Source organism: Berghia stephanieae, chromosome 2 (genome assembly GCF_034508935.2).
Source record: "Berghia stephanieae isolate SIO BIC M18660-M18661 chromosome 2, UCSD_Bste_1.3, whole genome shotgun sequence".
Lineage (NCBI taxonomy): Eukaryota > Metazoa > Mollusca > Gastropoda > Nudibranchia > Aeolidiidae > Berghia > Berghia stephanieae.
In genome coordinates, this window is record NC_088361.1 from 32,672,882 (window position 1) to 32,697,248 (window position 24,367).

At 36.2% G+C, this 24,367-nt stretch overlaps 2 protein-coding genes across 3 annotated transcripts in view; one reads left to right on the top strand and one right to left on the bottom strand.

The window, feature by feature from the left end:
- The window catches only part of LOC144964733 (ras-related protein Ral-A-like), a 30,851-nt gene extending 23,006 nt beyond the window's left edge, over positions 1–7,845 (bottom strand). For both annotated transcript variants that reach the window (XM_078899291.1, XM_078899290.1), the window contains exon 1: positions 7,756–7,845. The gene's annotated coding sequence lies outside the window, so the exon portion shown is untranslated. The remainder of the gene's footprint in view (positions 1–7,755) is intronic.
- A 17-nt stretch (positions 7,846–7,862) lies between these two features.
- LOC144964734 (uncharacterized) overlaps positions 7,863–24,367 on the top strand; it is a 33,222-nt gene continuing 16,717 nt past the window's right edge. The window contains exons 1-9 of the mRNA XM_078899292.1: positions 7,863–8,180; positions 11,369–11,475; positions 12,212–12,290; positions 12,654–12,832; positions 15,098–15,126; positions 19,133–19,204; positions 19,840–19,914; positions 22,468–22,535; positions 23,156–23,242. Coding sequence (XP_078755418.1) covers positions 8,126–8,180; positions 11,369–11,475; positions 12,212–12,290; positions 12,654–12,832; positions 15,098–15,126; positions 19,133–19,204; positions 19,840–19,914; positions 22,468–22,535; positions 23,156–23,242 — 751 coding nt within the window. The 5' untranslated portion in view covers positions 7,863–8,125. The remainder of the gene's footprint in view (positions 8,181–11,368; positions 11,476–12,211; positions 12,291–12,653; positions 12,833–15,097; positions 15,127–19,132; positions 19,205–19,839; positions 19,915–22,467; positions 22,536–23,155; positions 23,243–24,367) is intronic.

The window sequence follows — 24,367 nt, forward strand, 5'->3', positions numbered from 1 at the left end:
GAACGAATCGTTAGCGTGGGGTGATAGAAATGATAAGGCCAGTGAGAGACTGAAATTTCTAGAAATAATGGACGATAAAAGACATAATAGAAATGTAATAGTAGTCGCAGTAGTAGTAGTAGTAGTAGTAGTAGTTAGTAGTAGTAGTAGTAGTAGTAGTAGTAGTAGTACCTAGTAGTAGTAGTAATAGTAGTAGTAGTAATAGCAGTAGTAGTAGTAGTAGTTGTAGTAGTAGTAGTAGAAGTAGTAGTAGTAGTTGTAATAGTATTAGGAGTAATGATAATAGTGAAAGTAGCAGCAGCAGCAGCAGTAGTAGTAGTAGTAGTAGTAGTAGTAGTAGTAGTAGTAGTAGTAGTAGTAGTAGTAGTAGTAGTAGAAGAAATAAAAATAAATAAATAAATAAATAAATAAAAATAAATATAAAATCAAAAACTGTCGGGTATCCTTGTTCTAATCGCTGTACAATTACTTCCCCCAGCCTAGAGCACATATGATTTTGAAATTTAATCCCAGACTACGATATTTACGCCTGCTAAATCGCGGGTGTAAATTTCACCCGTTTAGTCTAAGTCCGGCTTCATGAATAGCTTATAACGCCTTTTAGTCTGAGACTACGGATTTAGTCTAGGACTATCGTCGTAGTCCCGCTCCATGAAATAGAGCCCAGGATGGAAACCAGTTCTATCTGGGATCCCCCAGGGTAGTGTCCTGGGCCCAGTTTTATTTATATGCTATGTAAACGACATGCCCGAAGCAGTAAACTCCTTCATAAAAATGTTTGCAACGATGCCAAAGCTTTTTCATCTGTAAATAATGTCAAAGAAGCTGGCCGACTGCAAGATGACCTAGACACACTTCAGTTGTGGTCTAAAAAATGGCAACTCCGTTTCAATGCAAATAAATGCAAGGTTATGCACCTAGGAAACAACAACAGCCAATATCTCTACAGGATGAAGGATAGTAAGGGAGTTGAAATCAATTTGGAAAGTACTTTATGTGAAAAAGACCCCAAATTGAATTTTAGCTAGCACTGTGAAAAGACTTAACAAAGCAAATAGAATCCTGGGACTTGTCAGAAGATCTTTCGACTATATATAGACAAACCCATATTAACCACTCTTTTAAAAAATCTAATACGATCACACTTGGAATATGGAAACTGTGTATGGTCCCCCATCAATAAATCAGATGCTTTACTTATTGAAAATGTCCAACGCTGAGCCACCAAACTTGTTCCCGAAATTTCAAACCTCAGCTACGATGATAGACTCAGAGCATTAGACCTCCCTGAAAGGAGATCTAATCGAAACTTATAAATTGACCAACAGTCTCTATAAAGTAAACGTAGAAGATTACCTCACATTTAACAAGGACAAAAGAACAAGAGGCCACTGTTATAAACTTGCCAAACAAAATTGCCGTTTAAACATCCGAAAAAATTTCTTTAGTCAGCGAATTGTTGAGACATGGAATAGCCTGCCTGAAAAAATAGTTACAGCACCAAGCATAAACAGCTTTAAAAGCCAAATTGACAGTTTCCTGCAGGATCTAAAATACAGCACCGATTTCCCATTGAAGCCAGCCTTTCGACCTCCACAAGTTGGTGGAGACCGATTCAAAGACCATCAACGGGCCACTGGCCCTCTACGATGAACTCATACACATACTCATACTCATATAAATTTCCACATGACCCGGACTATGTCCAGATTGGATTATTTGTGTTTGCTGACAGTAACACCAGAGGCCACAAATATAAATTGAACAAAGCCAGATGCAACACATCACTCAGGCAGCATTTATTTAGACAGCAGGTAATTGATCAATGGAACAACCTTTCAATTTCAATCTCAGTCATGGAAGCTCCAGGCCCCAATCTCAGTCATAGATGCTCCAAATCTCAACGCCTTCAAGAGACAATTTGACAGCCTCTGTTTCAACTATAGATTCAGTTTAGTTGAACCCCCCCATCAAACTGAGATGACTACAAAGAATTATCCATACCTTAGATCAGCAAAGGCACTGAAAGCCTAATTCGCTGGACATCCTATACTATAACTATAATGAATTAAATGGCAATTTTGTTTTAAACTAAATCCTCCCCCCCCCCCCCCCACCCCAACTCACTAAAAAATCTATAAATGAATATTTTTCATTCATGATTCAGTCTTGACCACGCCACTTGAACTTGAAGTTGGGTATCACTAGCCTATAAGAGTCTTGGCCTGGGCCTATATAAAATCTAAACTATCACCTCCCAAAAAAAAATCCCTCAAGACAAGACTGTAGCTACTGTTGTTTTTGTTTTTAAGGGTTTTACGGCGCTTGCAACACATTTAGGTTATATCAGCGCCAGTAAAAAGGAAGAAAATGGGTTAGTAAAAAGTTATAGAATTACAATTAAAGCACCCAAGAAAAAGTAAGACAAAGTGGAACTGAGAATAAATAGGGATCAGATGCTTATTCCAAGAGCATACCACCAAAGTACTTAGTTTGAAATAACCTACAAGTCTCATCCAGACACAAGCACAAATCCCAACAAAGAGGAACACACTCAAATGCCTACAATATACATTCAAAATAAAAATAATAATACATAACAGAGAGATGATTTACAAGGAAAAAAAATATCATCTCCCAAAACAATAACTATGCATTTGACTGTTTCCCTCCCAGCTAGGACTCCGGCCAGTGCCAGGACAAAACCAAGTAATCTCAATCCGAGACAAAGACAGAAAGCATGTTGGAAAACAGATATAAGGGGATAGAAGACACAGTGTGTACCTCTCTGCCCACTATCTGTAGCTACTGTAGACTGTAGGATAACTTTCATCTAGACGTCTAGTTTAGCCTTAGGCCTTAGCTGGACGATTAGATAAGATCTACTAACGAATACAAACCCGACTTATGTTTCTCCCTAAAACTTATGAAAAGCATGCCCTTGAGTAAAATTATGAACTATTATTTGAATCCAAGATGACGGACGTGTTTACATTTCTCTCCTGATTCAATCTTCTTGATCTAAATTCTAGAAATATTTGGCAGTGACAATAGTACTCAATATTATTATTCAATATTGATATTGAATCTTCTCGCTCCCCTCACCAGAAACACAAAACTTGAATGAAATATCGGACATCAAAACTTGTTCATTTTCGAATTGGATTTATGTAATTTCTGCCTTCGAGAGGATTCCGGCTTGTGTGTGTACTTGAGATATCTAGTTGAGATTAGTTAGATACTTATCAGATTGGAGTGAACAACAAGATACAGTGATACAGTACAGCTAAGACTTAGATAGATCTATTCATTTAACAAGTAAGAAGATGAGCTTAAACAGCAGTAGTAGGAAAGGTAGATCTGGCAGTGCCAGTACTAGTAGTGGCAGTAGTAGGAAAGAAAGCCCTGCACCGATGAGTACAAATAAGGCAAAAGCAAAAGCTGGGACTGAGACTTGCGGAAAATGTGAATATGTATGCAAAGAGATTGAGAAATGCTTACAGTGCGAGCTCTGTGACCAGTGGTTTCATACTTTGTGTGAAAAGATAGATGATGACACCTATCAACTGTTGAAGAAAGACTCAGAAAAAGAATGTCCGCTGCTGCATTACTACTGCTCTAAGTCCTGCAACAAAGTGGCCTCAAAGTTCTTGGGCAATTTCATGCAGCTTGAAAAGGAAGTAGATAAACTCAGGAAAAAAGTAGAAGACGTAGATAAAAGTGTGAATATCATTCCAAAAGGTGAATTCACAGAGGAGATGATAGAAATAGTGAAATCAACAGCAAAGGATGAGATAGAGGCCTACCCTATGTCTGAGGCGAGTGAGATTAAGGAGAGACTCAAGAGAAGTACAGAAGAAAAGTCAGATAGAGTAAGACAAGATATAAATGAAATGAGGAAAATCAATGAAACTGAGGAGAAGAAGCAGGCAATGGTGAAAAAGAACCTGGAACTAGAAGAGGAGAGAAATGAAAGGGCTAAGAGAGTGAAGAATGTAATTATGTATGGCATACCAGAAGCTAAAGATGGCGACAACAAGGAAGATATAAGAAAAGCCCAAATGGTACTCAAAGAGTTGCAGGTTCATGGAAACAAAGACAGCCTCAACCCTATAGAGCAAGTGATCAGATTGGGCAGAAGAGAAGATAGACCAAGACCCATGAAAATAAGTCTGATGTCAACGGATCAGCGTAACACTGCTCTTAGGAACAGCAAACAGTTGAAAGACCATAAACGGGAATGCTTACAAAAGGTGTATATTGGAGCTGACCAAACAATTATGCAAAGAGAGCAGGCCAAGGAGTTAAGAGAAGAGCTGAAGAGAAGACGAGAAGCAGGGGAAGATGTAGTCATATATAAGAAAAGGGTCATTTTCAGGGAAAAGTTTAGTGAACAAATAAGAAAGAGAGACAGCGATGTTGGAGGAAATGACTGGGACTGGGATGAGGAATGACTATATTGGAAACGTGTCAGTCCAATTGCCCAAAATGTTTCTGAGCAAGGACTCGAAGACAACAAGAAAATTCAAAAAAGAGAAGTACCAGTAAATGATAAGGAGGGGCAGCACGTGAATATGAAAAATACCCTGAAGTTCATGTACACGAACGCAGACAGTGTGATGAATAAGAGAGAGGAGCTAAAGGCTATGGCAGAAGAAGAAGATCCAGATGTAATAGCAATAACAGAAGCTAAGCCAAAGAATGCAACAACACACCCAACCATAGCAGAGTTAGGTATTGAGGGATACACTATAATAGCTAGCAGAGATTTTGAAACTTCCGGCAGAGGAGTATACTTATTGGTGAGAGAGAACCTCAAGGTTAACCCCATAGAGGAACTCACAGATCACGACTTTAGGGAGAGCGCTTGGTGCTCGATTGGAGTAACTGGACAAAGTCAGATACTAGTAGGAGTGATTTATCGGAGCCCAAATAGCACAGGAGAAAATAATGAGAGAATGTTGGAGATGATAAGGAGAGCATCACAAAAAAAAACATTCAGAGATGATTATTATGGGAGACTTCAACATGCCGGAACTGGAGTGGAAAGGGATGGACGAACCAAAAGAGGGAAGCCTGGAGGAAAGTTTCATAGAAACCATTGAAGATTGCTACCTACAACAGATAATAAAAGAACCCACGAGACAGAGAAAAAACCAAAAGCCCAACGTATTGGACTTGATATTGATGGAGGAAGAAAATGACATAATCGACCTAAGACTGAGCCCCCACTGGGAAAAAGCGACCATGCGACCATATTCCTACAACTGAGGGCGACATCAGAGACTGTAGATGAAAAACTGACACTCAGATATAGGAAGGCTGATCTAGAGAGTATGAAAGAGGAACTGGGGCATATCAAATGGGAGGAAATACTAATCGAGGACACCGTAGGAAACAACTGGAGTAGATTTACCAGAGTACTTAACCAATGCTTCGAGAAAAACATCCCGAAAAGCAGAGGGAACCGGGTTGGGAGAAGAAATCAACCTTGGATGACGCAGGAAGTGAGAGAGGCATTACGGAAGAAGAAGGCAGTAAATAGAAGATACTCTAGAAGCAAAAAGGAAGAGGATTGGGACAAATACAAAAGAGTGAGAAAAGCAACTACTAAAATAGTCCGACAAGCGCATCAAAAGTATGAGAACAAGATAGCAGAGGAAACCAAAGAAAATCCTAAAGTATTTTGGAGTTATGTAAACAGTAAAATGAAGACAAGACAGGGAACCTGTGACATAAAAAAAGAAGATGGCACTTGGGCATCTGAAGATGAAGACAAGGCAGAGGTGCTAAATCTCTTCTTTGCAAGTGTCTTTACAGTGGAGAACCAGAAAAACTTGCCAGATATTGCTAAAAGAAGTAATATAGATACTACACAATGGCCGATTACTGAAGAGAGAGTAATGAAGAGACTACAAAACCTAAAGGAGAGTAAATCACCTGGACCTGACAAACTTCATCCTTACATCCTAAAAAACTTAGCAGAGCAGCTAGTAGAACCCCTAACCAAGATATTTAACCAGTCGATGAAAGAAGGAAGACTACCAAGGGAATGGAAAGAAGCTAACGTCACAGCCATATTCAAGAAGGGAGACAGAAAAAATCCAGAAAACTACAGACCAGTGAGCCTGACATCTGTCGTCTGCAAGCTCATGGAACAGCTGATTAGAGAAGAAATGGTTGATCATATGACCAAGAACAAACTATTCAGCAAAGATCAACATGGTTTCATGGCGGGAAGGTCTACAGTAACAAACCTACTTGAAACAATGGATGACTGGACGAGAGACCTGGAATTAGGCAACAATTTAGATGTCATATACCTCGACTTCAGAAAGGCATTTGACAAAGTTCCACACTGGCGCCTAATCAGGAAATTGGAACAGTATCAAATTAATGATCAGACAGTCAAATGGGTCCGAGATTTCCTCAAAGATAGAAGACAAAAAGTGATAGTGAATGGAACAGCATCAACAGAGAGACTGGTAACAAGTGGAGTTCCACAAGGAAGTGTACTGGGACCAGTTCTCTTCCTGATTTATATCAATGACTTGCCAGACAATCTATCATCTAAATGTAAAATCTTTGCCGATGATACTAAGCTCTATGGAGTAGCTAATACAGAAGAAGAAAGAAACACCTTACAACAAGATTTGAAAAAGCTTGAAGAATGGTCCGAAATATGGCAGATGGAGTTCAATGTAGATAAATGTGCAGTTCTTCACTAGGAAAAAACAACAGAGAAGCAAACTATATAATGAAAGAAAAACCCCTGCAGAAATCCAATGGGGAAAAAGACCTAGGAGTATTTATTGATAGGAAGCTAAACTTCAAGAAGCAAATTAAAGATGTTCAATCTAAGGCTAGTAAAACACTCGGAATAGTGAAAAGAAATTTCAAGAATCTGAAAACAAAACACATGACTACCATCTACAAGACTATGGTTAGATCAAAGCTGGAATATGCTAACTGCATATGGTATCCGAAGTTTGAGGGAGACAAAGACTGTTTGGAAAGAGTGCAAAGGAGAGCAACAAAACTTATCACACACCTGAAAGACAAAACATACTGTGAGAGATTGAAAGAATTAAATCTCCCGACCTTAGATTACAGGAGAAGAAGGGGAGATATGATCCAAACATATAAAATAGTAAAGGGAATAGACAGGGTAGAGGCAGGATTCCTTAAACCAAACAAGAACATTCAGACACGAGGAAACAGCAAGAAACTGAAAAAAGAACGTTTTAAAACAAATGAAAGAAGGAACTTTTTTTCATCTAGAATTGTAAATAACTGGAATAAACTACAAGAAACCACAGTATCAGCAAAAAATTTGAATAAATTCAAAGCAGAGTTGGAGATAAGCAACACCCTAGGAAACAAGTTCAATTATAAAAATTGGTCCAATCATTAATAGATGAGGAGGAGCGAAGGAGACTACACCAAGTCTAAAAGCTCTATACAGAGGTATCCAGGTAGGTATCCAGGTATGAATGCAGAGCATCTTTGCTGTCATCTATTTAGCAACTCTCGATTTTATTTTATTATTTCCGCCTTCACAGCGTCAGTCAGTCAGTGCCAGAATCATATTAATATTTTTGGAAGTCTCATTATTATCATTCGACACCGGGTCTCGGTACACATCGTTTAATTCTTGATAAAGGACGCCAGAAAACTTAGCCAGGAGCATAAGAACTGAATGGTATATTTTTCAGTGTGTCGTGATTTTTCCCCATCATCACATAAGAGCCTTACCAAAGAAAACAAAATGAAGAGAATGTAAACAGTTAGAGATGAACTTTTATTTCCCCAACTGGAAATGGCGATAAAAGTTACAAAGGTGTGATGGGATCGCTGACGTCACGGTGACCCTGCGTAGTGACCCCGGCTGGGGAAGTTCGTTTACGAGTGCCTGAGATGCAAATTTACGCATATCTTTGATGTTTTCTGGAAAAAAATGATAATAACATGGACATCGATTCTTTTTTGAATTGACTTAAATGAAATGTTATGTTATTCACAATGGATTTATTGCTGGACTTCCATGCATCCCATCACCATACGCCGAAGCAAGCTGCTACTTATAGGTAGAGGCCATTGAAAATTGTTGAGTGCACAATCAAAGATGGCAGATGAAGCTGGGTTACCCACTGTTTATCTGGAGCACCAATTATCGCACGGTAATTATCAACAGAGTATGATCCAATTCAAACGTTTCGACCCCCTCAAGACTTTGATTTCTGCTTACGTATATCTTCACGTTGAATTGAATAATAACATTTTTGGAAGCAGACTTATCTCTTCCTCTAAATTTCTTATAATTTCTCATATTTGAAAAAAAAAAAAAAAAAAACCTGACCAGTGACAAGTGTATTTTGTTGTGGACAGATGATTTTGATTTAGATGTCGGATGTTGGGTTCCAAAAGAAATTATCGAAGCAGTGCAGAGCAACTATGAAATCGATTGTTGAAATTTCATCAGCAGTCATTTTACTTTTACAAATTATGATGGTTTTGCTGGCGTCTTCTTACTTTCTCTTCTTTCATTCTTACTTAACTTATCTAAATTAGATTATTCTAATAAAACTAAACGAGGGAAGAAAAGCAAACCAAACTATCTGCTGAAGAAATGTCATTGGTAATTTGTGTATCACATCAGTTAAAAATCATGGAATGTGATGATGAAGCAACAGCCCCAATTTTCTCTCACATTTGTTGAAAATATTTCTTTTTTAAAATTCTAAATTAAGATTAAGATTGTTTTATTTATGTGTGTGTGTTTATTAATAAGCTTCAAATTTCAAAAGGTAAATCCATTACTTCATCATCAAGGGAATTTTTTGGGAGGACTTCTGTACTTTCACAGCATTTTTATTATTACTAAGGTAATCTTTTAGCCATTATGGACTTTCAATTAGTATTTTAGTATTACTATTTAAGATAGTGATAGGTTTTATCAAGCAAATGGTGTGATTTTTCTAATTTCAAAAACAATTTGTTGTGTCAGCTTTCGTTTACAATTCCGTCTGATGCCATTACTTACTGTGTTTCCCATCAGTTTCGATTTTGCAAATGATGACAAACATGTTTCATCAGGTTATATAGACCTGTAAATTCTCAGTCAATTAACTGAAATCAGTCAATTTGTCAAATTCAAATATTTAAAAAAGGAAAGAAATAAAAAAAGAAAGATTTCACAAATCGTAGTCGAATGTCCGTAAAATAATTAGGAGTGTTCCACAGCGCTACGCATAGCTCATGGGGACCGTTTATATTAACGATGTATATATTGCCAAGACAAAGCGACGCTTTTTATAAAAGGCGTGTCTGAACACTTCCCTGGGTATTTTCACACATCCTTCGTTAAATTATTTTTTCACTTTCCAATCCGTCGTGATTCCAACTGTAGCCAATTTTAACTGAGCCACCGAGCGATAAATTTCACTGTTTCATCTAAGCCAAAATTGACCACATTTACCCTTCGAGTCTCAAAACTATGATAAAGTAAATTGCGAAATGCCGCAAGTCCGTTATGTAGACATCTTCAAATCAAAAGGTAGAATAGATTGCTACAAGCACATTTCGATTGCCTCACGTTGTAAACAAACTGGTTGACCGTTTCTTCACTGATTGAGTACCTGATCATAAGGAACAATGGTAAGTAGCCTAATTAATTCCCGTGCAAATCAGGACGTTTTCTGGCATTGTTTTGCTCAAGCCCAAGCGAACTTGCTGTTTTGTGGCGATTTACCTTCATTTCGATTCTTTGAATTTTTCCGCTACGCCTGCCGAAGTTTCTTCTTGATAATTCACTTCTACTTAATAATTCAGTGTATTGGCCTGAAGTCATATTTAAGCTTTTTTTTCTCTGTCATTTACTGATTGAAAATCAAGTTTGCTCATTGCTACATTATTCTAATGTTCTCACAATGGCTGAGCTGTCTGTTCGTGGATCGCAATTCAGACTTGTCGAGCATCGATAAAGATGTGAGTCCCGTGAGGAATAAATTCAATTGGTCATGGCTAGAAAAGATGATAATGGTGATTATTTTTCTATGTCAAAAAAATTCCAGAGGCAGGAATATGACTTTGATGAAGTCATCTTTACCTATATGAATGACATGCTTATTAGCATTCCTTCTACATCAAATTATGGCAGTCATACTTCCAGTAAGAAATAACACCCACTATTTTGATATATTGTATTTATCACTCTCCTCTCCAATGATGCCCTTATTTTAAAAAAAATAATTGAATCTTCAGTTTGTCGAAGAGTTTCAGTCAATTTTTATAGAGCTCATTTACAGGTCTAGTTATAGTATCTTCTTTAGTTAGGGTCAAGGGGGGGGGGGGGGGGGGTTTGGAGGGGTTTCCTCCCATACAAAAAAAAAAGGGGTGGTACGGGGGGTCTCCCCCCCCGATAATAAAAAAAAGGCTGCTGTTACTCGGACTCGAGTCTGAATAGTCTCCTGTGGCTATTCGAACTCAAATTCCAATGTGTATGTGCAATCAACAGATTATTTACTCAGTCTGAATAGTCTCCCATGGGTGCATAGCTTTTGTTTGTTGGTTTAAAAAAACATATTTTAATTATTGATAATTGCATAAAATTAATGCAAATCAAAATTATGATTCTAGTAACTATCAATAGGTAGTCTAAACCCGCTTTATTTGACGAGAAAGACAAAAGGGAAGACAAAATCATATATAAAAGTATTACTGTTGTTTTACCTTTGGGAATAATTCATCATAGCAATTATGTAATTATCCACAAAATACAACTCACAAGGAATATTGATTGAAATGGTAAATCGTTTTGCTCTCATATCAACTTCACTGTTTTTATAAATATAAATATATGGATTGGAATTTGAATAATATGAATGGTGAAACAGATGCCAAAATTGCGGTTTCACTGGTCTGGCCTTAACTAATTTTTCCGGGGCTACAGGCAACTTCCATCAAATCCTGGTTTGGTATTCTGGTTCCCAGGATAGCCTCCATCACTTCAAGTGTCATCATAAATATCACATCGTCATCTTCACTGCCACAAGCCTCACCTCCATCATCATTACCTCCACTCCTGCAACTAACCACTATGTCATTATCATCATCACTACTACTAATCACTAGTACTACTACTACTATTACAACCATCACCACATCAACATCGATGAAGCAACTCTTTTACTGCTAACTTGCCTTTTTCAATTTTTTTTCTTATACTTCAAAGCTAAGCCGCAAAGTTAAATAAGCATATTTTAACTTCAATCTGTCGGCATAAAAATGTAACATCCAAGCACTCTTGTTTATTATCATTTCTAATATTAAAAATTTTACAATACTTTTATTTAAATTTTTTTTACAGAGCCTAAGGTCAAGAAGTGTGCTCCATTAATTGACAAGTTGCGGCATAAAATGTCTCAAAGCCGGTCATGGATGAATAGCATCAATTCTGTGCGCACCGCTGTGGCTGTGAGTATACATGAATTTCACACTTCCGTGTTATTGTTAGAATTTAGGGTTAAATTGTCATTTGAATGGTGTCAAAACCTTACATATGCAATCCATAAATGTATCTTCTTATCTTAACTGGGGATTGAATTTTTCAAACATGGAATATTGCTTTCACAGCTCTCTTAGTAAAAATGGTAAAATCAAATGCTTGCCTCACTGTAAAGGTTAAAATCTGGAACAGGAGCGTCACGAAATGACCAGACCAGCCTACTTGAAAATTTAAAAATTCGTAAATTTTAGGAAATAGAAATTGAAATCACTATGATTAACTTTTAAAATCAACAATTTACTAACTTCAAAATCCATTAAATTTTTGGTATCAACTGTAAACTTCAATAAGTTTAATGACTTAGAGTTGTTCATAATATTTTGAAATTGTAACCAATATTTCATAATTTTACAAATTTTTTTGTAATAGTAAGAAGCAGGTCAGAATGACAAAGAGGTAAAACTTTCTTTGTAAAACCTGATTAGAGGGTGAATTTTAGTGTTATCAATATTGTCAGATTTATTATATGTTTTTTTCATCAATATTATTTTTTTATAAATATATTTTGTATTATTTAAAAAAAAACATTTTGAAATATGTTTTTCTGTGATTTAGGATTGTGTTTTTTTTGTTAAAGTTGTGTGATGGAAAATACATAGATATGTTTCATGTGGAGTGAAGAATATTTTTTATTTAAAATTTCAGGAACGGCGATCTCAGAATGAAGCTGTGGATGTTGCACCTGTTCAAAATTGCCTCGACAAGATGCAAAAGGCGATTAAGGGTGAGTATCTTTTTTTGTTTTGAGTTAGAATTGTAGGCTACAGTCATAAACCATCATTTTGGGCACACATGTTTTAGCACAGTGTGCCTATCAGTAACATTTCATGCATTGTGTTCTTTTTTGATCCATTTTTCCATGGATCTTCATATCGATAGCTGTTTGAATCTGGTCATTAAAGTAAAATTATAATATTTTTTTCGGTGTTGTCATTGACAATGATACTGTGTGATTAAAGTCAAGGATTGCTTGAGTATAGACAACTTATTTTCTCTTTCTTTCTTTTTTTAAAAAAAATCGAATTTTGATGTATTCTGCAGCTGATTGATAAAAGTTGTCATCATGTAATGTTTATTTTTCATTTAGTCTTATCTGCACAAACGCTAAAGGAGAGGCTGGATCTTATCGGCAGACAGCTTGGGCTGAATACTGATATAGGGGACAAAAGGATATCTTTAGGCATGGATTCATTTTACATTGAAATACGATTGAGTGATAGTGGTGAATTATTGGATGTGAAACTATCAATTCAGGGAGATGTCATGGTAAGTAGAATCGATTCAATTTATTTAGGTATATTTTTTTTTAGTCATTCACTTGGTACACATCCAGTGATGTTTGAATTGTGGTGCTTTCATATGCGTTAGTCAATCAAAATGCATTAAAATTCTTAGATTTCAGATTAGCTTATTGTAATTATTTAGGTTATAATTATAATACAAGAAGGTGAAAGAGCCTGTGATTCTGGCCTCAGAAAGAACTGTCATATTTCTAATCATACACGTCAGATATGGTTTGTCTTATGCTAAATTTATTTGAACACCTTAATCTCTTGACCAAAAGTAGTATGCTTTTGAAAATTAACCTTTTATATATTCTAAAATGTTTGAAGAACGATTATGTTATCTAAACTATAAGATAAACAAATTGCATGCATAACTATGATGAAGTGGGTAGAGAAGTTGCAGAAGACAATAGAGAATACCAGCGTTTGTGGCAATGGGTGTTTGAACCCGGAACTTGAATGTTACGACACCTTCTGCCTGGCTACAAGAGGGGCCCTCAACAATCAACATTATCTACCACATTTAATATCAATTATCAGGGTCCCCAGCAAATCAGGGAAAAGGTGAATTTTTCAGGGAGTCTGGAAAAAGTCAGGGATTTGCTGGTATAAATGTGCCAATTTGTGATGACCAACTTTGGTTGATTTTTTACCATGTCTTTATTAGATATCACATATAAATATGACACCCTTTTTTCCCTAATACTTTTCATGTTGTTTTGAGAATTTGCATAAAGTTAAAGTTATGCATAATATAAGCGTGAATATATTTTAAATGTTCTCATATCTTATTCATACTTATTCATAGTTGTTACAGAGATTGTGTTAAGTAACATCTTTGATAAGGAGACATTCAATCAGAAAATGAAATTCTTATAAAGATAAACTTTATCAAAGTTATTTCCATTTACAAATGATTGAAATATGTACTCTATTTTATTTTATGCAATGATCTTGATTTCTTCCCAGTAACACGGCAGCCTCCCGTATTTTAGCTACATCTCTCTTATTTTTATCCCAAACTCCATCTTAACTGATATACAAGATTGGGAACTATGCGACATTCAGGGCAAATCAGATGTTTCTCAGTCATAGCTGAAATTGACCTTGTTGAACTAGATTTTTTTTTTTCTTTTTGAGACATCTTTTCGATGGGTGGTGGTGTGGGAAGATTATTATAATGCTGTATTTCAAAAAGATAAATGGACCTTGATAATGTTTATACATGATATCAAATGGAATTAAGTCAGAAAAATAATTATTGAAGTAAACAGCGAGCAAACAAAAGTAAAATTCTTTCTTCTTTTTTTTTCCATTAAAATGAGCCACACGTCTGGTAATCAGTTTCTATTTTAGGGGTAAACCTTTTTGGTTTTTTTTTAGTTGGACGATAGGACATACCTCTTGTCTCATGATTTTTGTATTTGGTGGACATCTGTAAAACATTTTAAAGAATGAGTAGGTTGCGGTCCTAAAGAATAGAAATTGGAGTTTTTTTATAATGCTATCTCTTTAAGGAAGGAAAGTATTAAAAAATCTGATAAAGCAGAGAAAGTCACTGGAGTGAATGAACATTTGGGCTTTATCCACCTCTGCAAATGCCTTAAGAAAATTGGCAAAGGAAAAGGAGGATCAGATATCCTCAATTTTCAAGCAAACTAAGGAAAAAGTAGCCTCTTTGAAATCATTGTAATTGAATATTTCAAGGACTGTATATAGTTGTGTTAATATGTTTAGACAGGTTTGGTGTTTATCAAGTATAGCGCTTTGCCTTCATGAATTAATGACTGTGGTTGGTGATATAATAACAATGTTGTCAACAAACTTTTTAAACATTAGTAGTAGGCATACTCAAGACACTTATTGAATCATTTAAGGAGATCAGGTGGATAATTTCTGTTGACATAAACAACTAAAGCTAGCAAAGGATTAAAAGGTAATTTTGTAGTATGCATGAGATATTATTTAAATTGATATGTTTGGTGTTGGCTCACTTGCAAATCAGTATTGCATGAGAAATTCTTTTTTTTAAATTTTTTTTTTTCTATTTTTTGTTGATAGGGAAACCCGATTGGTTGTGGATAAAGGTCTTAAAAATTTTTTTGGTATCTTGAAACATTTTTCAAGATTTGTCTGGGGACCCTGAATTATGTAATTATCATAATGAATTCATGTGTAATTATTTAGTTTGGTAATAGTTGGTCTTTTTTAGAATAAATTTTGATTAAGAAATTTTTTTTTGCAGGACTGCCCGGATTTAAAAGAGATTCTGAAGTAAGTGAAACATTTTATCTGTTCTTAGATTTTAAATATATTATGGGTGTGTCAGTGATACATTTTACTTATAACTTACTCACTTCTTCAGATGATTTTGGATAATCTGTGTTCCGTTAAACTAAAACTAAGTCTGTCTGTTTCTAATGCACCAAATGGACATTATCAGTTGTTTGCTGCCCTTTTGATAGGATGCTAGTCTATCGCATAGTACTTTCCACCAGATTTTAAAGACTCTGCCACCCAAACACTGCTGGGTGGACAATGGATCATTTTAAAAAATCACAACTGAACCCGGGATTGGACCCATTCCCCATCTGGTAAGGGCACTACCAACTAACAACCACAAAAATTCTTGAGTCAAAATGGTAGTTGGAGGCAGTGATGCCAAAACTCTGGTCTGGAGCAAAAAATTCCGGGTTCCGGGCAACTTCCATCAAATTCCGGTGAGGTCAATTTGTTCCAAGGATACCCCCCTCCAACCACCACATCATCATCACTGCCACTAGTATTACAACCATCATCACTACTACTGCAATCACCGCCACATCATCATCACTACCACTACAATTACAACCACCACCATATCATCATTAGTACCACAACTACTACTACCACCACTTCATCATCACTACCACTACCACAACTACCATCAGTATTACAACCACCACCACATCATCATCACTATCACTACTACTACAACCACCAGCATCACATCATCACTACCACTACTACCACTACAACCACCACTACCACATCATCATCACGACCTCTACTACTACAACCACCACCACATCATCATCACTACCACTACTACTACAAGCACCACCACCACCTCATCTTCATCACTACCACCACTACTACTACTACAACCACCATCACCACATCATCATCACTACTACTACTACAACCACCACATCATCATCACTACTACTACAACCACCACAACCACATCATCATCACACCACTACTACTGCAACCACCACCACATCATCATCACTACAACTACTACTACAACCACCACTACAACATCATCATCATCACTACCACTACTACTACAACCACCACCACATCATCATCACTACCACTACTACTATAACCACCACTACCACATCATCATCACTGCCATTTGTACTACAACCACCACTACCACATCATCATCACTACCACCACTACTACAACCACCACCACACCATTATCATCACGACCACAACTACTATAACCACTATACCACCACCACATCATCATCACTACAATTACTACTTCAACCACCACCACCACCATATCATCATCACTATCACTACTACGACAACAACAACCACTATCACATCTTCATCATCACTACTACTATTACTACAACCACCAAAACCACCGTATCCTCACTACCACCAGTACTACAATTTCTACCATTATGTTTTGGCATTTTACTTCATTTGAAATAAGGAAACTTTGGGATTGTATTTGGCAATGTGTTTATGTATCATAATAAAATTCTAATCAGTTATCTATTTAGAACTGTACAATATGTAAACACAATGCCAAATACCATTCCAACTCCTTTTTCTTGTGTTCGAAAATTCCTCTTTCGGCATTGAAATTCCTACGAGTGGTGTCTGAAACTCCTGTGAGTCAAATTTAAAGTTGGCGTCTCTGTGGAGATTATGTCTTTGATTTGCTGAAACCATAAATGATTGAAATGATTGAATCAGAATTTGCTATGCACAATGAGAAGGATGGCCAGATAGGTCGGAAATTTCGCCTCAGTCATTTGAGGTCTGATTTTGTCTTTGGTGTCGGGAAAATTAACATCATAAATAATAAATATCAACAGTTTATCATTTTTCACGCCTGTTTTTTCTTTTGCTAAAACTTTCATGCTGTGTTGTAGATTGGTATAGAAATATGCACATATAGTCGTGGAATTTACTTTTAATCATCTCAGATTGTATTCATACATTCACTGTTTATTACATTGTGTTAAGTAAAAATATATTTACGTCGACATCTTTGATTGATTGGGAGGCATTCAATCCGAAAATTAAATGCCTATAAAGATAAACATTGCTGGTCTTTTCCTTTGTCACTTTGTAGAATGTGAAATTGATCCTTAAAAATAATTTAGTGATCTTATCCTTATTTTTTTTTTTACAAGCAAGCTTTTGTAACGGTTTAGGTTCAAAAGAAATAAATATATAGCATTCTAGGTGTGTTTATCTTGTCAAAGTATATAAGTGGGAATTTCCTTGTATTTAAGATAAGATATACTTTATTGATCGTTTATGGAAATTATAATTTAGTATAACATCAATATGTGACAAGACATTCCACATTCTGATTATGCATTCATTCATTCATTCTGTAGACTTAAAGTCCTAAGCAACAAGTATTCTAGCATAATACATTTGTTAGTCAATAAATTCTAAAAGTATTAATTAACTAACAAGAGAATATAAATATTATCCTTTATTACTGCTAATTAAATCTAGAGGTTCACTTTACTGCTGCTACTTTAGAACCATTGTATTGCACCAAAGGAAATAGAGTTTGTCATTTTTAAAAACCAATTGCTGTAAAACTTTTAGTCAGTAAAACTGCAATCTCCTGTATTTTAGCTAAATCGCAATGATTTTCATCCCCAAAACTTCTTCACAAGTGATATACCAGGTTAGCAGCTATGCATTTCTAAATTATTTCATTATTTTACAATTGTAGTTTTGTATTGCTCCTTAAGTTAAGGCAGTTGGATTCTTTTATTATTTTTTCTGTTCTGGAATGTTGATCCCATGGGAAAGTGTTATTTCAAAACGATTCAAATGTATCAGAACTAAAGTTAGTTATCTAGCAACTTTTAGACTGGACCCTGTCATCTTAAACCACTTGTTAGTATTAGTAATAGTAAAAGAGGCTGACTTTTATGTGCTGCTTTTCGATGAAAGTCACAATGAAGACTTCAATTCTAAGCAAACGGATTAGCATATGTGTGTTTTTACGTATTTGGAATACTTTGTGCTGCATTTGGTTCTTAGGTTGCTAGGTAGGATATTTCAGTCTGAGATCTTGCTAGACACCCTGAATTGTATCTAGTCGATGCTTGATTACCCCTTTCTTATAAATATTATTATCACTAATGCATGGGTGCAAGATTTCTGGCTTAAACTGGAACTGGAATTACAGCTTTTTGAAATGGATTTTAATTCATTTCCGCTCTCAAGATCACCCCAACATAATACTGTTTTGAGACAGAAGTTCAAATTTCAAAATAAGTTTCAGGCTTTTTGGATTTGTTGGGAATGAATTTCAGGCTTTTGTGGCCTACCTTGCCTCACCCATGTTGTTAGTAATGATAATCTTCCGCGGAATTTAGGGAATTTCTCAGAAATCTTCTGTAGACGGTTGGCAGGTCTGAAATTGCTATAGACATCTGAAGAAACGAGGTCCCTGAACAATTATCTGACAATGGTTTGGTTTTGCAGATGTGAACAAATAAATCGTGATTTAGAAGTAGTAATTCATTCTTAAAGGTTTAAATGAACTTGTTTGAAATATGTGGGTGATCAGAAAAACCAGGTAAAGACACAAAAGTTGAAATGCAGTGAGAAGGCAAAGAAAACAATTTTGGGTCAAATATTTAAAAAAAATAACCTTGCCATGATATTCCTTTATGATGAAATAATAGTTTTTGTATCGTTTGATCTTGAAATGAAATATATAGAACTATTTTTAAATTGTTAAGTTAAGATGAGTTAGTTATATCTGAATTGATTAAAACTATCGTTTTAAAATCCAATTCTCTCAGTTTTCATTTTGCATCCATTCAAACTCCTTGTCTCCAATTTAGCTAGAAACAAGATTTGAAATCAGACAGATCAGCAAAGCAAAGCAAAGCTGTCATAAAAGAACACAGATAATAAATTGAAATATTCTTTTCTTCAAATTATGTCCTTTATTCATTTGCCACCACTCATATTTGTCATTTGTCTAAGATATTTTTGCTTTTTGATTACAGGAAGGGAGATTTCTCAGAGTTTGTGGAGCATTTACAAGGTTTACAGAGCATTTATCAAGTCACAAATGATGAGTATGTATTTGGTTTGAAATGAGTTATACGATTGGTTTATCAATGGAAAGAATTGTTGTAATTGTTTTTGTATATACATATTTATCCTAATAGGAAACAAAAAGACAATTGAAATAAAAGATATTCACCAACACACATATACACACACAGACACACACAAAAATATATGTACAGAAGGCAACAGATAACTTGAGGCCACATAAGTTGATTTTCTTGTTCGTCAGATTGTTGTCCTTTTTTTTTTTTTTTTTTTGGTCCCATTCCCAGTTCCCTTTATTAAAAAATCAAGGTGCTAACTTTTCATATAACTGAATTTTTTTTCTCAAGTATCGAGTTATCCCTCATCCACTATATATAGAAAATATATTAAACACTCAACCAATTTTCATCCTTGGTGCTTGTCTGGTAATGACATGAGTGGAGTGGGTAAGATGTGTGTAGAGTGACTTACTTATCAACACATTGAAGAGCCTGTTTTCAAGCTTTCTTATCCCAGTTGTTGATTACTATATTATGTTTAAGACTACTTAGCTTTGTTACAAGGTAAAGTACCAACTCAGCTTTATCGGTCTCAAAGATTATTTATTCATATATGTTTTCCTATATATTTTTCTCCATTTTTATTTATTTCACAGAAAACTGAAATCAAAAGCATTTATTGCTCTCCAGTCATTAGAGAAAGACCTGAATCAATTGGCACAGTTTCAGAGGTGTGTATCACTACTATTGTTTATACATTAAAAAGAATTCTAAAATCATAATGGCCAACTGCCACTATAAAATTGTAACTGTTACGATTTGACCTGCTAATTAAATTTTTTGAATTGATGGAAATTAATTACTGCTATTTTATAAGTGTGACTGAGACTATTTTCTGAAGGCTATATATAATTGCTAACTTCCCTCTAGAAAATGAGATCTTGAAACATGCTGAGGGGGGGGGGGGGGGGGGGGGGGGGTAATGCAAGAACAGTTGTGTTTCAGAAAGTTTAATGTTGGGTCCTTGTAAAGGATGGAGACAATTCTGGACAAACTGGAGTATGAATTCAAAATATTTAGCACTGAAAGCTTTGTATCAGGAATTCCTTCAGCTTTCCTCAATTCAGCGGTGGATTGCAGTAAGCAAATTTATTGATTCTCTTGGGGTGTTGAAGGTTCAAAGACTTGCTCACTTCATGTTAGGACTTCTGACTAGTGCGGGGCGGTCCTTGGCAAGCTTAAGGACCACGGTCCTACGGTCCTTGGGAAATGAAGACCGCAAGGACCGGTCCTAGGACCGGTCCTTTTCGACATTGAACATTCCTGAGAGACTGTTGGAAATTCGAACCGGTTTGACCTTTGAGACCATGGGATCGTTCATTCTTGAACCGTTAAAGACCGCTACACGATGAAAACCGTGGTCTACAGGAGTAAAACACACGGAGTAGTCACACTCATTTCAAATTGTAACCTAATTAGAGAAGAGGGGTGATGCCTTCTTTATTTGCTCACCGTACTTCATTGTTACTTCGATAATTTAATAAAATTTGAAATTTATCCCCATTAACGGAGATAATGGCATCGCCCAAGGCGTTGATCGAGTTGTTCGTGGCGTTGATACACACACGCAACTCCTACCCCCCCCCACACACACATTAGAGGGCAGCGAGCATTGAAGAGTAAGAGAGAGACGTGAAGTTATAATAAGAGGGGGTGGATGAGGTGATAAAAGGGGTCGATGGTGACTTTTCGCCAGATCTAACAAACTCAGCTACCCATTCATTGCTGAGTAGACAGGGATTCAGAAAAAAATCGACTGCACCCGGGATCGATCTCTGGCCCTTTGCGTATAAAGAGAGTGCTCTATCAACTGAGCTATCGGGGTCCCCAAATATTCTATTGGGCTTTTTTAAAATTCAGACGTTATAACTGGGTTTTTTGGAAGGAAGAAACTAATGAAACTCATATTATTTGATTAGTAAAAACACCAAACGAAATTTTAATATTATTGTATTATTTTAAATGACAACACTGCGATAGAAAGGAGTGGTGACAAGAGATGGACAAAAGAAAACAAAAAATCGGATTTGCTACTTGCTAGGTTCGACACACACACACACACACACATCTTTTGTAGTCACATACATTTCAAACAATAACCCATTAGAGAAGAGGGGTCATGCCTTCACCATAGATCATTGTCATTGCGATCATTATGGTGTAGTAAATTTTGAAATTTACCCCGTATAATGGAATCGTCCAAGGCGTGCGCCTCCTGTTCCCCCCATCTCACACACGAAAGGGCGGTTTGCGGAGTGGAGGTTGGTGGTCGTCTGCCTGTATGGTCGTCTGTGTCGTTTAGTGTATGGCAAAGGGGGGTGGGTGCGATTAATTAAGTGGGATGGGTGGTGATTGGTGGAAAATAGGCAACCGAAGCAACGAATCGCTGGGGAAGTAGTAGGCTATGGCGCGAGACCGTAGGACCGTGGTCCTTGCAAGGACCGCCCCGCACTAGTTGAAAGGTGATAAGAAGTGAGGACCGCCGCCGGTCTTCCCCTCTGGGACCGGTCTTCGGTTCACAGCTAAAAGACCGTCGGACCACGGTCCAGACCGGTCTTCAGCGCGGCACTACTTCTGACCATCCCTCACTCAACTTGTGAATGATTTGAACGTGAGGAAGAACAAAACCAATTTCAGAGGATTCCTCAGCACAGATATGTTGGCTAGTCTTCTTATCATAAAATCAGTCTGCACCCCTTGCTGTAAGCCTAAATTTACATCATATTTTCTGAAGAGTGGAAAAGCTACTACAAAAGTAGCAGTTAACCCAAGCAAACTCCTGGACTATATTTATTGACAGGCATTAAGCTGTGCTAATGTACAGTTGAAATGGTAATCTGCAGTTTATGTGATTATTATATAGGCGTCTAGAAGATAAATTAATTACCATTATGATTATCATATTGTGCTGTGTTGAGTTGAAGTGATGGGATGTTCTGTTTTAGCTCCTTGAAAAGTTGGCTGCTATGTAGATTAAATTTTTGATGATGTGAGACCCAAGTATTAAAATCAATACAATATTCGACATACAAGCCAGCCCATAGTACATAGACAGATTTTTAAAAAGTATATAATTCTGATCTAAACATAGAAGTTTTTGGTTAACAATTTTTGAAAATGTATTTTGTCATTATACAACAGTGTTATATTTTATTTTGTCTATTTAAAAATTATACTTGGTTCCTGTATCTTTTTCTTTCTTTCTCTTTTTGTTTTGATTCTAGTTCAATCAGCGGAGTAGCAAACTATATTCACAAGTGTCCTTTGGGCGTCATGTTGCCAAGAATGGCAGGTAAGTACAAGTTGCTTGTCCATCAAGAAATTTAATTTTTTAAACCTTTTTTGTTGTAGTTAAAACTGGAAGCTTTAGGATTTGTTTGTTTTCTTGCTTTAAAAAAAAAACAACCTAATTTTTATATATTTGACCATAAACCCAATAGCTCAGCATATAAATGACACATCAATGCTGATGGTTTTCCTCGGATCAGCGGAAATCCGCGATTTTTGAGTCAGAGGAGGAATTTCCTCTTTTTTAAAAAGTTATATTTCCCTCAATCAAATGTACTGGCAGTGAGAGATTTGATTGGACAGATAGGTGCAGTTTCCCACTCTTAGAAGTTAGCTAGAGTATCAATGATAGTTTATCATCTCAATTGCTCTAAAAATGTGTGTGTGTGGGGGGGGGGGGGGGGGGGGGGGATGCTGTAAAAATAATGGGGCTTAAAGGCAATCATTCGAAATTTTCCTCCCTTTTCAGTTTTTGGCACCATCAGCACTGACACCTCTTAATACCAGGTGATGGGTCCCATACATCTATGTCTTTCTTTTTTCATGCTTTGCTTTCCTAAAAAGTTCACTCTCAGTTAAACAATAAAACTTGACTTCATCATGATCAATTTTTCTATTCTCCAGGAAAACCAATGAAGTTGATTTATTTTGTGTCACCATATGATTTGCTGGACAAAAAATCTTTAACTGCTCACCCTCTAACTGTTGAAGGTATGTCAATGTATAGCGATCAACTGTCATGGTAAAATTGTAACCGTTACGATTTGACAGTCTAGGAAAAGAGTAAAATATTATGGGGAGGAAAAAAATAAATTAAAAAGTGAGCGTTTATATAGTGCAATATCCACTAAACATGCTCAACAGCAACACTTAACATATATGATGGGACATGACGGCTGTTAGGCAATATTACATTTTTTTTCGGACAGAGACAACGCTGTTAATGGTCAGGTACTCGTTTTGCACCTGAGTGTGGTGAGAGAATGTGAGTAAAGAGCGTTTTCCAAGGACTCAACTATGCGCCGAGCGAGGCTTGAACCCAGGACCTTCCTATTTGAAAGTGAGTGTCATATCACTAGACCACATAGTCGCACAAAGGTTAAAAGGTAAGGTTAAAAAAACCCAGAACTTGTCAAAAACAAAATGCAACTACACACTCTCATTACTACAGCATTATTTTTATTCCACACCCACCACTTCGTTGTTCTACCTGAATTTTCCTGGGGGAAAAAAATCTATGCAGAGCCCCTATTTATATATCATCTTAATATTTATACTGTGTTAACTAGTTTCAAAATTTATTTTAGTTATTTGCATACAACCTTCATTTCAGCATAAACTATAGCTTGATTGGTTAAAATAACATTTATAATTTTTGTTGTTTTCATTATGAATTTATTTGATTGTAAAAGCATTATGAATTAATTTTGTTGTCAATGAGAAATTCATGATATCGCTTACACTTAACTCAGAAAATGAAGGGAACGTATCTCATCTTTTGGATTACTATTTCACAATAAACATGAGAATGATTTATAACATTTTTTAAGGACCAAACTGGTTGTGTGGATCAGGATGTTCTATTTTTGATCTCTGTAAAGTTGGCCATTATGTATACATAATATCCTTTATTAGTTAATACGCCTCCCTCCCCACACCGTTCTGGGTGGGATTCCGACCTCCCACAGTGGGCAGAGAGGTACTTGCTGTGTTTTCTATCCCCCTTTATCTGTTGTCCCATTGCTTTCTGTCTTTGTCTTGGAATGAGATTACTTAGTTTTGTCCTGACCTTGGCTGGGAGAGAACTAGTTGAATGTAGAGTTATAGTTTTTGGAG